The 18,183-nt window shown below is 38.6% G+C and overlaps 1 protein-coding gene across 1 annotated transcript in view; it reads right to left on the bottom strand.

Annotated features, from left to right (window-relative positions):
- Positions 1-9,807: 9,807 nt before the first annotated feature.
- LIN7A (lin-7 homolog A, crumbs cell polarity complex component) overlaps positions 9,808-18,183 on the bottom strand; it is a 49,143-nt gene continuing 40,767 nt past the window's right edge. Inside the window, exons 5-6 of the mRNA XM_068936401.1 lie at positions 12,913-13,119; positions 9,808-11,631 (exon numbers count right to left, since the gene is read on the bottom strand). Of these exons, the coding sequence (XP_068792502.1) occupies positions 12,913-13,119 (207 nt within the window). The 3' untranslated portion in view covers positions 9,808-11,631. The remainder of the gene's footprint in view (positions 11,632-12,912; positions 13,120-18,183) is intronic.

The raw sequence follows: 18,183 nt of genomic DNA on the forward strand, positions 1-18,183 counted from the left end.
ATTCTGTGATTCTGTGATTCTGTGAAACAGGGCTTACAAGGGTGCAGGACTGCAGAGGCCTGAGGCTGTCATGTCATGGGTGGTGGTGGGACATGTCATGCTGCTAGTGTTAAGGAGTGGGTAGAGGATAAAAATTATTCTGCCTGTTAAAACAGCAAAGAAAGTATTTTGCTAGCTTCTCCAAAAACAGAAATAGGAAGCAGTTGCACCATAAATTTCACCTTCAACAATAGATATATAATTCAGGAATTGGGAACTGGAACCTAGCCTCCACCTCTAGCAGAAAAGACAGGCATACCCAAGCTGGTAGGTAGTGGCTGTTCCTCCAGGAGAGGCGGGAGCAGCTTGGTGCCCGCACTGCCCTAGGACCCCTGTCCCAGCCCCGGGGCCGTTACAATCCCGGCTGCTCCAGAAGCTCTCATCTCATGTGTTGGTTCCAAAGGTAAATGGCTTGAGCAAGCCCTAAAAAGCCCATAAAACTGTTACTTAGTTGTTAGACCAGGTAATGGGGCATAAAATGACATGCAGTCTCAATGCTTTGAGATCTCTGGCTGCCAGCTTTCTGTGCAAATGTGGAGTATTGTTTTGTTATCTGTGCTCTGCTTTCTCCCTTTTCTACATATTCCATGGTACTACACAGTTAAATTAAGAAGCACCTGTAACATAATTCGGGAGCTTAACTCCTGCTTTCAGAAGTGATCTGAACTCTTTGATTTAATAAATTCTATAATTCAACCACGCAAGACCCAAGGGCTAGAACCACAAAAGATGTAGGTATATAAAGTAGGATTTAAATACCAAAGCGTAAGAATTTGAAACTTTGATTCTCAAAGATAACTCTTCAATTGTTGCCTAACCTTGAAGATACCCCAAATCCATGTGCACATGTTCTGTCTAGGTCACTTCTCCATGTGCCGTATTATGCATGCCCAGAAGAGTCTCGGTCTTAATAGCTATTAGTAACAACAGCCTTAAGTTGATCACCTAAACTCCCTCTATCAGCAATTTGCAAACTTGGAGGGGGGGATATGAAACATATCTCGGGAGGGAAGAGGTAGAATAAGAAAAAAAATCTTTTAATAAATAAAACCTTAAATTCTAGTACAATAAGGAAAGTAGTCACAGAAACGTATAGACACGCTCTTTAGCAATTTAAGATAATTAAATATATGATTAACTACATGGAAAAAGGATAACATTTTAAAAGTGACCAAAAATAATACAGGGATCCTATCATGCCTTTTCCTTGCAAAAATTGTTAGATAAAAGATAGAAAAGAGGAGGTCAAAGTAAAAGGCTAGTTTTCATAGTGGAGTCACCAGTGGAGTGGAGTCCTGCAGGGATCTGCACTGTATACCATATTCATAAATAGTCTTGAAAAAGGTGTGGATAACAAGGAAACAAAGTTTGCTGATGATAATAAATCAAGGTAGTAAGAATAAGGACTGGCTGTAAGAATTGCAGAAGGATTTCATGACACTCAGTGACTGAGTGTTAAAATGGCAGATGAAAGTCAGCCTTGATAAATGCAAAATAATGCACATGGGGAAAACCACCCCTAACTTCACATATAAATTTGTGGATTCTGTGTTACCAACTACCACTCAAGAAAGAGATCTCGGGGTTATAATAAATCATTTTGTGAAAAAAAATCAGCTCAATGCTCATAGTGGTCAGAGAAGCAAATTAGATGTTAGGAATTGTGAAGAAATAAATAATGAGCGACGAGAAAATATCATTATGCGATTATAGAAATCCCAGGGTGCACTCATACTACATATGCATGTCTAGTACTCTCATCTCAAAACTTATGTAGCAGAATGGGAAAGGGTTCAGAGCAAGGCAACAAATATGGTCCGAGATTACAGAATGGCTTCTCTACAAAGAATGTAGGTTCCAGAATAACCTAGGAACATTGCTTCATTTTTAACCTTTATCATTTCTCTGTCATTGGAAGAGTGATGACTCAGGGAAGATGTGGTTCTGCATTAGAAAGACCTAGATAAAAGATAAAGGTATGATGAAGGTCTATGAATGGTATGGGAAGGCATATCCCACTCCCAAGGGAACGACTGTTCAATATCTATCCCAATACAACAACCAGGGGGCACAAAATGAATCAAAAACCGTGTGGGTTCAAAACAGAAGGACATGGTTCTTCATATGACATGCATGTAAACTGTGAAACTCCACTGCAGCATGTATGGATGCTGAAAAAAACTGGCTTCGAAAAGCAGTTAGAAAAATTAATGCAAGAGAAATTCAGCAAGGGCTACTAAACACAATGACAACGACTTTTGGTTCAAGAAGTTCCCAAGGAAGCTCTAAGCTGCTGGAAGGGAGCTGTGGGAGGGGGCTCCCTGCTACACTTGCCCCATTGTCTGTTCTTTGGAGATGGATTACCAGACTTGCTAACCCTTTGTTTTCAGCCACGGTGATCACTCTTACCTTCTTCTGTTCTCTTGAAACCAACAAATGACATGTCACCATGCAGTTTTATAGTCAGGTAGCATGCAATTTTCTAGAATTACATTCATAGCAGTTGTTGCTTCAGTAATGTCCGTAAGTTGCAGACATAGTTCTTTGTCTTGATTATTGCCCATTCACTTCATACAGTCAATCCGTTTGCTTGGCTTCTGTGCACTAATCCTTGGCAATTACCACCTCAGTGATAAACATTTTTCTGCTATTGTCCGCTAGGCTGTCACATTATGTAGCATGTAAAATTTAGGCTTCCTGTCTGATTTATTCATCTAGGTTCCTTCTCCAGTGTATGAAGAAAAATAGGCCTTTCCCATAAACAATTTTGTTCTGAGATAGGTACATCTGAGATGTAGCTACCCCAACGTATTTTCTTTGGTGGCAAGTTAGGAACAGGAATTTCCTACAAACAAAACAAGAAACTATGGTACTTTCTGTGGGCAAGGTGAGTGAAAGGTTTTATGCTGCTTCGAAGGATGAAGCATAAAACAGTAATTCTGGGGTGGGAATAAAGATTGACAACATAGAGGGGAAAGGGAGGGAAGAGGATGATTATAAACTTCTAATGTCTTCACTGAAAAAAAAATGTATCGTATTGTGTCACTAAACCATCACGTAGGTGAGATGAATCAGCCCTTGGAGATGACTGTTTCCTCCATTAACTACAGAGGGTCATACGTGGCTTACATCAGATACCTAGATTTTAGCCAGCTCAAGTTAGCTGTGATGAATCTCGCTGACAGACACTAGTCTTTCTGGAAAAAAAAAATTCAGGTGTTCTGACTGACTCCTGAGTCACTTCAGCCACTTCAAGTTATTTTTACAGAGAAGTTTGTCAAATCTTCACCTAATTTGACCGTTGCACATATCCCTTTTTCCTCTTGTTTTCTCTCCAGCTTTGAGGATCGTCATCCCTTGGCTGTTGGCTTGCGCAGCAAATTGACTTTAGGATTGCACTCATCTCCTTCATAAGACAGATCAGTATTACTCCTGAGCAGCTGAGTTGAATGATAGTAACAGTATGATGATGACTGCTTCTGAATAAAGTTTCTGAGAGGTACTAACCGTTATGCAGACAGCTCTTCAAGGTTCATCAGTTCAACAAAGACTCTGGTAGGAAACTCTTCAGTATATGCTGGAAATCACTTGCATAGCTCAGCATTCGAGCCAATGACGTGTTTCTCACATCCTTGCTCCATTCAGATTTAAGCTAATCATGCTAGACTTGGCTGGTGACAAGGGGAAAAAAAAAAAACCCTTGCCAGCCTCAGTGGGAGACTCATTTACAGATGTCAGAAGATTATTATTTGAAGCTATTAACCAGTCAAAATATGTGTAGTCAAAATATGTTTTTGACTTTGCCTGTGACTTTAAGATTTTTAGGTTAAAAAGTTATATTATAAAGCTTGTTAGGCTAAAAAAAAAGTTTTATTAAAAAAATCATTTTTTTTGAAGTCTGAATATCAGAGCCTTGGTAAGACGTTGGGTGGGAAAGAGGAAAAGTGCAGACTATCCAGAAAGGGAGCAGTAAGATGCCTCTACAGCTGGTCTGTGGATACAGCTGCATCTTATGATCTGGGACCATGTTTGGGTGTTGCTCAGAGGAAGGTAGTGCCAGACAGCAGTACAGACTGTTAGCATCTTTGAGAATATCACAGCTACAGGCAAACCCAATTGGATGACTATTTTTTGGCAAGTTCCTTCGTGAAAGCAGAGCAGCTGCTGTAGCGTGAGATTCATTACTTACACCAAATTGTTTCTGCACCTGATTCTCATGGCTGCGTTCAGCAAGGCACAGAGACGTGTGCTTAATGTTTCACTGGCTGCAATGCTGGTTATATGCCTGCCTAGCAGTACTTTGTGGAACTTTTCATTGAAACATATGTGATCTTCAGCAGCAGCAGGGGTAACATGATCAGACCCCTGACAGCATGCAGTGCACAGATCATATTAATCATTACTTATTTTAAGAGTAGAATTCCTATTCAGTTAAGAATATTGCTATTATTGTGATATTGGTATTCTCCATTCTGAGGACACAAAGTGTTTGCTCACGTGGTATTATTATAGTGTTAAAAGGAACCGTTTTTGAACTGCCCATTCACCGTGATTTGTATGGAAATATTTTGAATGAATATTGCTACATACATCTGTATGTATCTGCATTTTTAATGTTGGCAGAAAATGAACTCCAGCAGCAATGATACTGATGCTATGGATGTTAAAGATGCTATGGACATCTTTCAGCACTAGGTGTCTCCCTCAACGTATTTATTCAACTGAGAGCTTTCTCTGCTGCCACTGTCCAACTGAAGCGGAGCAGATGCGAAGGAGGACTCACAAGGCTATGCATACGCAAATAAACCCAAATATACGTGAGGATAGATATATATTTTTGTACAACAGAGCTGTAGAATTGCTGTGCAAGAGAGGGGAACAAATCTAACACGTTTTGGAACAAATTAGTGATGTTGCAGCACTCAGTGCAATACAATACAGTGAGATAATGCTACAAAAGAAGTGAAGACTAAAACTAGCCAGCGCCCATTTTTCAGTTGTCCGAGTTAATTTACGCTTAAGCCCCCTTTCTGTAAGCACTCAAATTCATGTTTCATTTGAGGGGTGCTACAGCCCCTGTGAATTAACAATGGTGCAGAGTGCAATTTCTGTCTGTCAACATGGCTACAAGCTATGCACGAGTTAAGCAGAGATATGCACAATCCTGAGGCTTGAAAGGTGGTGCTGGCACGTAAGCTCTGCAACCGAAGCATAAAGTTATTAGGGAAATTGATAGACCTCTGCACATTTGTTAGTTTAAGGAAGCTTCTTTCCTTGGCTTCTCATTGCTTATTGTTCATAAGCTATTTTTAATTAGAATGTTGAAGCCAATGAAACATTGTTTATTAGGTGTCATTTTAGCAATATTAACATTTTCCAGACCCAATGGCTAAAGGGTCTAGTTCCATGTTAGGACATCGCCATGGGTCCTGCATTTCTCTCTGGGAAGTCCCAGAGCTACATGGCTGTTCATGTCAGACATGTTGGATCTTCTTCACATAAGCAGCCCACACTGTCAGCATGCGCACAGTCACTCTTGAATATGTCAGACCTACCACATGTGAATTCACTGTGTGATCCACTCAAACAGGTCTAGATATCCGTCAGTTCCACACAAGGGGCAAATTCATTTTTCAACCAAAGGAAAGAAGGTGTATGGCTGTTCCACACTCAGCGTCATTGCACATGTCACTTGTGAATTAAAAGAAGGTGAAACACATTACCTGCTGAAGAGGAGTCGATTCCAGAAAGAGGAGACGTTCTTGGAGCATCCTGACAATCTTCTTCTCCAGGATTTGTCTACCTTTTTTTATCCCTCAAGATATTTTTTCCTATACTCCTGACGGGCAGTTAAATTCTTTTGAGTGGGAGAAACAACATGGCTGACTCCAGTGGGTATGGGGGCACAGGTAATGGATATGTAGTGGGAGGAGGAAGAGCACTCCAGGAGGTAGACCTGGCAAAGCCTCAAGGCTGGCTAAGGGCCTGTGTAGATTGTTTGTGGACAAGAAGTGTTTGCGCTTGGCTAAGAGAAAACTCGGGTAAGGGAAGGGGCAGAGAGTACTGTAGTGGTAGAGCTGGAATAGCTTTAGCTGGTAATAGGCCTCCAGTCAGAAGAAATTTAGGGGGGCAGAAAAAAAGCAGGAGGATTGGTGTAGGAGTAGACTTGAGACAGGACGGAGGTAAATCAGTGGGGAAGTGAGGAGGACTCTGCGTCAGTTGGTAAGAGAGGAAGCTTGGCTTAATATTGGCCTCCGTGAGGCTGGGAAGAAGACTGGGGAATGGGAGCTTACGGGAAAGTGTTGGGGGTGGTGTGGTAAATATTGACAGCACTGCTCAGGACAGCCTGTCCTGAGGCTTTGAGTCCAGAAGTGCGGCAGTTACCATGGGGGGGGGGGTCTCCCAACGGGTGTCTCTAAAAAATGCTCTCATTTGAGGTAGACTCACCTTTACCCACCAGATTGTTCCCGTCTACTTTATAATATACACTGGATCGCTGGGTACAGCCCCTTTCCATGCTGTTTTTGATTTTCGGTAGGCATTCTGCCTTATCCTTACCAAAACCTGCTACTAGAGAGGTGGCTTGTCCTCCCAATATAGGAAAGTGACTAGTTTAAAGAAAAACAGTATCCTGTATTAGTGGAGAAGTTTTCATGCAGGGAAGTCTTCATGTATGTTTGAAAAAGCATAATATGTCAGCCTTTCTGTAGCATTGCACTGGCTACTCTCTGCACTGTAAAAGTTGTAATTTCTGTTTCTGTTTGCCTTTTACATTTCTTTTATTTCAGCAGACATGTTAGAAATGCTGTCACAAACCCAGAGTTTTCAGTTGGACCAGTTTAAAAGCTAACCCAATGCTCTTAGCTGGTCTATTGTAAGTGCAATTGTTGGTCTGGTTTGGGATGTCAAAATTAAAAGGCTGAGCTAGGTTTACGTCTTTAGGCTGAATATTGAGTTTTCCCTGAAATAAACAGGAGTTTGTGGGTTGGAAAAGCTCCCCGCTTTGTGGGAGCATACTGAAAATTAGGGGAGGGGAGGAGGAACTGTAACCTGACCAATGAAGAAACTCTGTAGCACTGGCGTGTGTTTGGGAGTCACCTCTTCTCAGTCAGAGCAAGCTTCATCCAAGCCTTGGCGGAAGAAGGAGAGATGCAGGGAAGAGGTTTTCATCGACCCTATCAGCTCTTCATGGTTTTGATTTAAGTAAGTACAACTGCTGAATCATATGCTTCCCCTTTTGGTCAGATAAGTTGCTAATAGTGAGACAGTAACTATAGGAAAGTAAACTAAAAGCAGATCAAAGATTAAATTCCTGTGGGACTTCTTTCTCTTGGATTTTGGCTGCTCCTTATAGACATCTTCTGCTTTTATGATCTTTTTACCTAAACTCTTAATAGCTGCCGACTATTAAATTTCAGGACTGATCAAGTTTCACTACGATCCTTGGTACCAAAAATTCCTGTGTTGGTGGCTTGATGGCTTTAATTTTTGTGCATTTTGGTCCTAATTCTTACTGCAATCAAGAATCAAAAGCACTTGTCCATCTTTCTGGCTGTAACTACTACAAAGTGCACACGTACTATCCCAGTGTTACAGGTGCCAGTATAGTTTTCTGTTACTAACTTTCACAGATTGAAGCTATAGGGATTACCTTGTTGTAATCTGCAACCAGACCATAGAATTTTGCTAACGATAACTCCACTGATCTCTTAAATTTTTCTCAGAATTATTGCACATTTTAATGTTGTGAATTCGATGAAACATTTCTGAACCTGCTGTCTTCACTCAGGAAAACTGTAGAAACCCTCCCCCCACACACCTCAAGGAACAACAGGAACCTCCTCAGAAAACTGATCATGTGTAAGACCTATTAGTCATCTGAACTATGTGAGTAGAGATGTTAGACTTGGGAATTCAAACACAGAGGGCTGGATTTTTTTTTTTTATTTTTAGGAAGCCGTATGTGAGTGAAGCAGCAAAAGCAACGTAAAACACTGCCTACTCCAAGCTAGTCATTTAGACTCTGTTTTTAGTCAGTCGCTCTGCTTATAAGCCTTTTTAGAGGATGGCCTGTTTTAAGATAGATGTCAAAGAGAGGTGGAATGAATCATATTCTAGGGACGCCTCTGACTCTCCATTGACCATGGAAACAATCAGTGTAAGCTCTGCAGCTTGCTTTTAGACAACTGAAGGTAGAGGCAATGAATCCATTAAAAACGTTATCTACATCATCTTGCTGGTTCAGAGTACAAGACTGCATCTGCTTCATGGACAAGCAGGGTGAGCTTGGCCCTGCTAGGAAGTCAGTATGAACAAATCTCTAATTCAAGTCTTGACCTTCTCGTGGATAAGTGTAGTGAATTACATTTCTCATAAGACATATTTTGCAGCCTGCAGCACATTCTTGCAAATTGTCCCAGAACATGCCCTCTGATTTTTGAACTTTTAGTTTTGTTTTCTTAAAAAGTGGATATGGAAATGGTCTCACTAACGCGAGGCATAGCATTAGCTCTAGTTGATAATCCTTCGCTAATATGCAAGAATCCCATAGCTCTTCTAGACACAGTTCTGCATTAGTCGATTCTCTGGCTGGTTACCTTTTATTATCCAGTACTTTTTTCCAGAAGCGCTGCTTTCTGAATCACGGTCTCTCATCCTGTAATGAAATACATCTTGTACGTGTATAATGTAATCCACTGATCCCCTCTACAGTGCTAGGAAGGTAAGATGCCACAAACAGAGAAACTATAGCTGACACAGCAGATCCATCAACTTCAGAAAGTAAATGCCATCACCCCTGAAGATGTCTGTCTTTATTAGATCCTACATCTGGATCTTTGGCATAGGTGAATAGGATGCAAGAGCTTGTAAAAATCATGTAGCTCCCCTTCGGTTATCATAACAAAGAGGCAGAAAAGCCTTTTTGGATCTCCTACTTTAATTTGCTGCCAATGCAGAGAAACGTATGAGGGGGCCCAATATGAGCAATGATAGGCACTAATTTGACTGAAGGGTATCAACCTCGTGTAGTGAAAGAGCAAATGCCAGGAGACCAATGAATTCAAACATAATGCACAAATACCTGCGTATCTGTATGTGAAAGTGTTCTCTTCTGTACCCTTCTTTTAGATCCTAATTCAGCAATGCACGTGTGCCTTACTGCATCAGGACCAAAGATATTTAAATCACAGATGAGGAGACTGCCTATAACTAAATGCAGATGACTGGTTTGGAGACACAAAGATTATTTTGTGATTAAACAGCTACACTTTTTAATGATTTCTAGTTCAGTAAGGGACATGAAAGTGACTCTTTGAACAGAGTTCTTTCTCCCTGCTTCCCCTTCACATTTATTAATAGTTGTATGTTACTTGTATTATTTTTTCATCTTAGTTTAATTGTTGGCAGAGACTGGAATGTTAATATTACTGTGTACAAATAATTTATTGAATAATAATATATGAAAATGGATCTGATATGCTTCTCTATATGAATAATACTCTATTATTGAAATTTATTAATCAGCACATTCCACTCGATCAAACCTACGTTTTGTGAGGAAGAGGAGGGGAGGATGTGGAAAGGCAGTTAAGAAGAACGAAGTACAGTGGGCTGACTAAATCTGAATAATACTTAGCCTCCGAAAACGCAGAGAATATCAGACAGTGTAACTCCAGTCATACTGATGAGATATAGTACAGTTATATGCAGTCGTGATAACAGTTCATATATTGTCAATATTAATAGTGGTGGTTGTTGAGAATACAATTTTAAAATAGGTACGTACAATTTTATTAAGTATAAAAAGACACCGTGTAGAGCACAATACAATATATTCCATCTTTAATTCTGGCAGTGTTGAAGCCCCACTGTCTTAACTGATATTGTTGCCAAAAAACAGTGGATAGAATTGCTTCTCTGTATAAAATGAGTCTTCTCTGGGAGTATTTATGCCATTCAGTTTTAAAAATATGATGATTTCCTTTCAGTGGCTACTTACTTATACTATACAAACACTGTCAAGACTGGTGGCTAAACCGTACATTGTTTTTTTTAACCTATGCCATGATACTGATATTTTCCCCTGCTGTGCTTTGCCTCTATTTTGAGAATAGATCCTTCAAAAAATTGAAAGGAATTTCTGTTGAAAATATTTGCAGAGGGAATTATTTGTTGTTATTTCTGATTTTGTTCACAACTGGAACATTGGTTCAGAGCGTTTCTACGTTCCTCATATTGCTAAACTTTCACAGACATCAGCCAGAGTTTTCAATATGCAAGGATTGTAGGGTTCTACCCTACGCTATTTTCCCATCTGTTTTTCTCTAACGTAGCACAGAAGACACATGCCTTAAGCGATTACTTATCAGAATGTGGGGCTTCAGTGTTTCTGATCACTTAAAAGCAGATGATATTTATAGCCTTCCAGTTTTGACTATTTTCTTTGGAAAAGCAGACATGTAAACTTAAGAGCTTAATTATATATTTTGTTTTTACACTCCAATTTGGTTTGACTAAAAGAAAGTTCAGAACTGTAACTTCAAACTGATTTATACGGTAACGTGTCAGTCTTAAAAGAAACAACTTACACTTCCTCTTCTCTAAAATATATCAACGTTAGACTGGAAAATAAATTAAGTAATACAGAAAAGCTGAGATTATGCTATCACAGGAATATCTGTCAAACAAAGGTCGGTCTTTTGCTAACATTAGCTTACTACATTTGCAATACATGCTAAGCAAAGACCCTACTTCTCTAACAGGTACATTCTGACAATATATATTTTATGGAATAAATATATAATATATCCAGTTATAGACTTCTGAATAGTAGCTATAATAGATACAAGCAATACCTACATTTAAAAATACAGTTCTAGGATTCCCTCACTTTACTACTAATAAAATTAAAACTGACCTAAAACTTTCTCACTCTGTTGATGCGTAATAAAATATATGGAAACACCAAGAGTAAAAAGCCAATTGCTTCTACAAATGGAATACTTTATAAATATAGTAAATTGCTATTTTCAGAGCGAAAAATTGAAAATTATAAACGGGAAGTTAGGTTAAAACAACTCTACAATATATAGTACAAAGTGGCAATGAAGTGTGATACATGAATTTGATATCTGTGGCAAAATTTTGAACTGATGTAGTTGTTCATCTCTGGAGATAACTGCAGAGAAAGGTTCCATCCCCAAAAGCAGCCAATCTTGATCTCCTTAAATGAAACTTGCACTGACTACAGAAAGCCAATTGGCCAATTTTACAGAGTAAGGAGTGCAAGATTAGATCAAACAGAATTACTGGAAGCCCTGGACTTCTGTCTTAGAGTGTTTACTTACCATGTTGTTCTCACTAGGAATAGTCACAGCCGTGTATATGTGACTGTAGTGTTTTGAAAAGGCTTATAATGAAGGTACCCTCTATATGGCTCTCTTACTAAGTTATTCTTATACTGCACATTCTCCAGATGAATTCTGTTCCATGTTCCTGTGGTTGTTTCCTTTTGCTGGAATACTGAAGCACAGCTCCAATTGCTTGATTACAGAACTCTTGATCTATGCTTTTTTTTTCCTTGAGAATAACCTAGAATTGAAAAACATATATTTTTCAGAGTAAATACAAGGAATTGAGGAATTAAGTTGCTGGCTGTCTCTGTCTGCCTTTTCTTCCTTTCAGTTTAAAGAATAATTTAAAATCAGGAAAAATGCCTTACTTGCTAAAGAAAAGTTTTAGTGTAAGTGAAAATGTGAAAAACTATATGTGAGACTGTACCACTTCTGTTTGTCTTCTGCAATGGCTCTATTTTAGGCAGCAAATCAAAAGTGACTGCATGAAACATCCCCTTTTACACCTCTTGCCTGAGTGGAGGCTCTAAAGGAAGATTCAGATCCCACCAGCAGAACCTTCATAGACTTTTTGTTTGCAGCAACAAAACTGGAATTTTGATGGTCACAGGACAGGTGGTTTACAAGCTGTTTTTTCTATATGTATCAACAGAGATCAGTACCAACATTAATAACAATGAAAGCACCACTGGGAGCTTCAGGTTCTGATCTTGTGCCATTTGGGGACCTTCTGAGTCACTTGCAGACTATTAACGGCACAAGCATCCTGTTTCGGGAACCCCTGCTATGAGATGTGGAAGATCAAGATTTAATTCCTTGCTTTCCTACACACTTTGTATTTGATCTGCTTTGGGCAAATTCAGCATATCCATAAATGTATAAATGTGATTCCTCACGGACTTCAGAAGTGCCTATATGGAGAATCTGGGCTTTGGTATCTTTGTGCTTCATACGCCATCTGTTTTGACTACACTGGAGAACTTGCAAGCCTCTTGGAAGCTACTGTAATATTGAATGCCAGGCAAGAGTGAATGAAATATTCCCTGCCAAACTGTAGATAAGAAGTAGGCACTTGTGGATTCCCTGCAGAGGAACCACAGAGTGAAGTTTGGGTTTCTTGGAGCAGAGAATGAACTAGAAAGACTTCTCCATATTATCAGTAGTAAATCAACTTCAGCTCACAGTAGTAACAGAGTAGTTGAAAAGACATTAAAGTAAGTCTAAATCTGGTAGCCCCTTCTTCTTACTTGTTACAAACGCTCCATTTTTTTAGGATCCAAGAGTGATCCAAGGGAATACAAACTTCTTATGCAGTCTTGTTTGCCCATATGCCAAAGCTGCACAGTGAGTTTTGATTTCTGGGTTCTTAGTTGGAAATTAGCTCCAGGATTTGGTAAGACCTTTCATCTTTTTTCAAAATGCATTTTTTTTTGAACAAGCACTCTTTATCTCACTGCAGCAAGTGCTCAGAAGCCCTTCTTGGAATCGGTCTTTAAGGAAGAACAATGAATGCTCTCACCTACGACATATGATTTTGCTGTGTAGTTTGCTGCTGTTGCTGAATGAGCAATTGCTGCTGTTGTCGGCGTCGTGCTGTTCTCAGTTTTTCGAAACGAGCCTCCATCTCCTCCAGCACCTTGGGAGTGTAGCGTACCACCAGCTTTACGCTATCCTTAGCTGCCTTTAGGAGCTCCACTGCTTTTTCATGGTGTTCTCCTTCCACGCTCTGGAAGCAAGCATTTAACAATAAAAATGCTGTTTTGATCCAGAGTTTTGTCCTCTTTTTATACTTGCCGCCATGGAAAGGCTGTTAGTGTTTTAAGACATTTACGTAATTTAGATTTTTCAAGGGACCATTAAAGGAAAGAGTTAAATTAAATAAGATTTATGCAGTATTGAGAATGCATTCATTTTTACATTTAAGACCAATAGCCCAACTAATCTGCTGTAGGTGGCATTACAAACCTGATTTCTGATCTGTGTGAAAAGGAGGGGAAACACTCCACAAGCTTCATGAAAATAAAAATAATGTAAAAAATACCTCCTGCAGTAAAAACCCAACTAATCTGTTTGAAGGATACAAAAAAGTAGAATACAGTGAAGATAAAACCTTATTTAAATGTTGGTAAGAAGCGAAGGAACTACAAGTTTGAAACTGCCCTTTACTTCTTGTGCCCTGGCCCTGTATGGATTCTATATGTAGAAATTAAGCATTTGCCTAACTGTAGAAGTGTGAACATGCCCGTTACTTTCTGGGATACCTTATGTGTTAGAAAGTTAACAGGATCACTCACGCACTTTACATGTATATGATACTGGTTCTCTATTGGAAATAACTGGTTAGTTGTAAGCAATCAAACACTAACAACTGAAACATTTCAAGTTCTTGAGTAAGGAACCATTTTCCCTCCTTTTCTTGAAAATGGTTTATAGTAAAGTGATATCTGCTGTGAAATCAAACGTTTTCCCTGAGGGGTCAAGCTCCAATTTGTATGCTAACATTGTTTTAAACAGTAAATCTCCCCAAAAGGGAGATAATTTGGCTGCAAAAAGAGTACTTAATGGCTTCCATTAAATGGCTTGACTGGAGTGCTTTTCAGGCACGCAGATTGGTCTGCACCCCAGGAAAAAGCGTGGAATTTTCTAATGGTGTATGATTGTTTTAGGATATATGCCAACAAACATAACTGTCTCTGGGCAGAAAAAAAAAAAACCCTCAAAACTGAGATCATCACATGGATTTTAGACTATTAAAAAAACATTTTCTTCCTACACAAAATAAGAAATCAAAGTTATACTACATGCTGTGTTTTAAAACTCTTATGTCTACCATGCTATTTAAAAGGAAACTATATTCAGAGGCCTCCAAAGGGAAGCAGCAGCATTCAAAATATTTGAAGTTCAATTCATACTAAAAGAATAATTTGGCATCGTTATAGCAACTGTCAGATGTTAGAAGAAAATTCTGTCTATTTTCATCTCTCCTATTTGACTGTGAGTAGCACTGTGTAAGAAGAGTGAATAAGAATTACTTCTGCTGTGGCAGACTATGAGCTAGAAATAATGCCATAGAAATTACAAAAAGCAAACACAATACACTCTACATAAATAATATACACTGTACAATTCAACCTTATCATCTTGCCGTTTATACTCCTGCCTCCTGTTAAATGTCCTTCAACACGGTAATCCAAATAATTATTTCACGGTTGGGTCAACTGACTGTACTCAAGTGTTTCTACAGAAATGTAAGATGCTTCAGAAAAGGTTAATGCAACTTACAGAAATAATGAATGTCATTTCAGGTGCTGAAATGATTAGCAGAAACAGAGGAAATCTGGAAGTAAATATCCACTTGGTTGTTGAAATAAATGACCTAATGTTTTTGAAGTATAAGTTCATGAAATTCCTCCAATGTGCCTCCTATTCATGGATCTTAAGTAAAATTTTTGACTTGTGATGATCAGATTTGTTAGAAGTGACTGGGATAAACCTGCTGAACAAGCATAGCTACCCAAAAGTAATTTGGAGAAAACAGAATTTCATTACAAATATTTGAAAAAGATGAAATTATTGTTGCGTAAGAAACAGTGAATGTGTCTCATGCTCCAGACTGAGCTGAAATAGAGAGCTATAGATGCACAGGACGTTTTGTGAAACTGCTTTAAGGAAGTAATCATGGATACCAATTAAAACCCTTTCCTCAAGTTCCCCACCCCATAATTGCTCAGTATTAGGAGAGGAGATCATAACTAGTGATTTAGTTAAACAGTTAATGTGACTAATTATTTTTTTGTAACTCATTGCTTTGTGACATGGTTATAATGGTTTCTGTAAACACACTTCTCATCCTGAAAGGAATAGTATGAAACTTTGCATTGTTCTATATTTCACTTTTTCCTCATGAATTGTGGTCAGTATGTCTTGGCACAGACGTTCAGAAGAAACGTCACTGCATTCATAGTGTTGTCATTATCTGTTTTGCTCTCGCGCTACTCAGAACAGGCTGTGAAAAGAAGTTGCATACTGCTAATTTACAGGAAGTAGCTGAAATATTCATTTGCTTTCAAAGAGTTTGCTGGTTCTAACTGACATCAACAAGCGATTGTAATGGTATCTGCGCTTCAGGCAAATAACAACATGGTATATTTTAATACTTCACACCACTTAGTAAATTTTATTTAATTCATGATTGCCTATTTTCTTCCCCATTTGCCTCAGGACTTATTCTTCCAGTTTACAGCCAGCTTTTTCTAATTAGAAATGAAGGATTTGACTTTGTCACTATCCAGGTCAATGGAAAAATCCCATGGGCTTAAACAGTTATAGTACAGAATTAAGTCTAAAGCTCTGAACCACAGCCAAAGCGGGGAAAACAACAAAGGCAAAGGAAATGATAGTGCTTCTAAATATCAGTCCTTCTCTCCAAACTTACCTAACTCAGGACTAACCAATGACGGTCAAGTTTTCAGCAGCACTCAATACCATTGCTCAATACTTGCTTTTAACATCTTTATTGCTGCTTGCACTGATATACCCAAGACATTACAAATGCTTTACCTGCATAGCTGTAGCTGTGGAACTTATATAGAAAAAACCCTTGTAGTAGGAGAAAAGAGTTTATACCAGGAAAGGGAGTTCTGCTGCTGCTTGATTTCTCCTGCCTTGGTAAACCACAGAGGTTGTGGTTTTTGCTGACTGGATTACACTGGTTCAGGACATTGTGAGGATCTGACACTCATGCTACTGCCCACCAAACATGCAATTTAATAAATTTGCTTGACTAAAAATGTGCAATCCTACTTCAATGCCAAAAATTCAGAGAGATATAGAACAGGGTATGAATACTCAGAATGCATAACCTGATTTAATATCTAATTTTTGATTATATGTATTTATTTATATACACTTACATATTTATTTCTCTTGTAGCATTGACAGATTGCCTCAAACAGAACGATACAAAATGCTGTAGAGATAAGAATAGCTGAAAGAACTGCAGATACAGTGCAGGGAAACACTAATCATTACTGCATCCAGGCATACAGAATTGCAGTAAATATAAACAAAAAAAATTTCCACTCTTGCAGGCAAAATAAAGAAAGAATCTGATTGTTACCTCACAAGCTGAGAAACTGAGAAGAATATTTCTATTAGATACTTCTAAGCAAAGGCTTGGGTGAGAAATTAGCCATTATAAATCTATTTTGCATGTTCTTCCTGTATCTGACTCACACCAGGTATCTGATAAATGCAGAACCTTTGCCAGATATGAACAGCTATCAGCAAGTGCCTTTGCTGAGCCATCTGCAGGACTTACTGCTTTCAATTTCCTTTACTTTACTTTTAGGGGGTGTGGGACAAAAGTATGTAACAAAATCTCCAGCACAATGAGAAAGCAATTTTTTTAACATCCAATGAAAGAGCTCACGGAACTGACAGTCATCCCAGTCATGCTGAGATAATGAATCTGAATTCTGAACATGCAGCTCTAATTTTATGTTGATAATTATAAAGTTGGATAACCACCAACTTCTGAGCATAAACAAGTGGCAGATACTTCATTTTCATCTCATGTTCCATTGCCAAGCTGTCTGTTGTATTGTACATACGGTATATTATTTGCTTCTCTCCAGATAAATGAAGAGAAGCACAGAGTGAACTACTCCCAGAGAACAATGTTAAATTTAGCCGTTTTTCCTCCTGTCTCAAGCTGTCTGCAAACAAATTACCGCTTCTACAATTTTTGCCTTTTTATGAATTGTATTGTATGGGCTTAATTCAGCCCAAGATAGGTTTGTGAACTGTTGCTGATAAGCATTATTTCAAGTGTTCAAGAACTGCAATTCAAACTTTAAATTCTGTTGTTGAGACTCAGAACATGGAAATATTTTTGCTGCACCTCAGAATCAGCTTTCTGGTGTGCCAACATGCAATTAGGAATTCTACATTGTATTTTCTGCTATATTAGCGTAAAATATACTCTAGAGCACATTCATGAAACTGTTTGAACGGAACGTCATTAAGTAGAGGTGACAACAGAGAAAAAGTCAATATAGCTTGACGTTTGGAGGTTCACCACTTTCCTTCCCAGTATTTGCCTAGAAAAGGATTTTCTGAGAACTCTGTCAATCAACTAGTAAATATAACCTCTTCTTACCTGCGTTTTTTATTCATCTCTTGAAAGTAGTGCTGAACAAAATGCAAAATTATTTGACCTACCTCCAACCAGTAAAGTAATTATTAAATGCTTGATTGAATTAGTTTTCCTGGAGAGTAAATGATCATTTTGGTGGTTTGTCTTTTTTGTTTTGCATTTTTTCCCTCCACATTGTGTAGAGGGACTAGCCAGCTTACAGACTTATTCTGTCTCCAGATAACAGGATGGTTTATAGAAGAAGCGGTAAAAATCTGTTTGAAGTGTTGCAGTATTATTCTGTCTCAAGAGAGGAGGAATAACTATCGTCGTGTGAAACAGATGACTGCTCATACAACATGAAAGCATTCAAAAATCAGCATTTTGCGTTCTTTATAGGCTTGCAATGAAGAGAAAATTAAAGTTGGAAAGTCTTATGTATATGACCATATAGAAATACAGATTCAGGAATTGCTCCTACATGCCTTTGGTGTAGTTTAGCAGGAAGTTGGGATGGAGGTTTTGCATGAAAAAGGGTTGCATTTTCAGTAAGAGAAGTGTGAGGTTATGTGCTAACCTGTTTTGATAGTTTACATTCCCTTCTAAAAGGGAATTAGAGCAAAATGAAAGGCAGAATTTGACCCATATAGTTGG

This window comes from Struthio camelus, chromosome 1 (assembly GCF_040807025.1).
Source record: "Struthio camelus isolate bStrCam1 chromosome 1, bStrCam1.hap1, whole genome shotgun sequence".
Classification (NCBI taxonomy): Eukaryota; Metazoa; Chordata; class Aves; order Struthioniformes; family Struthionidae; genus Struthio; species Struthio camelus.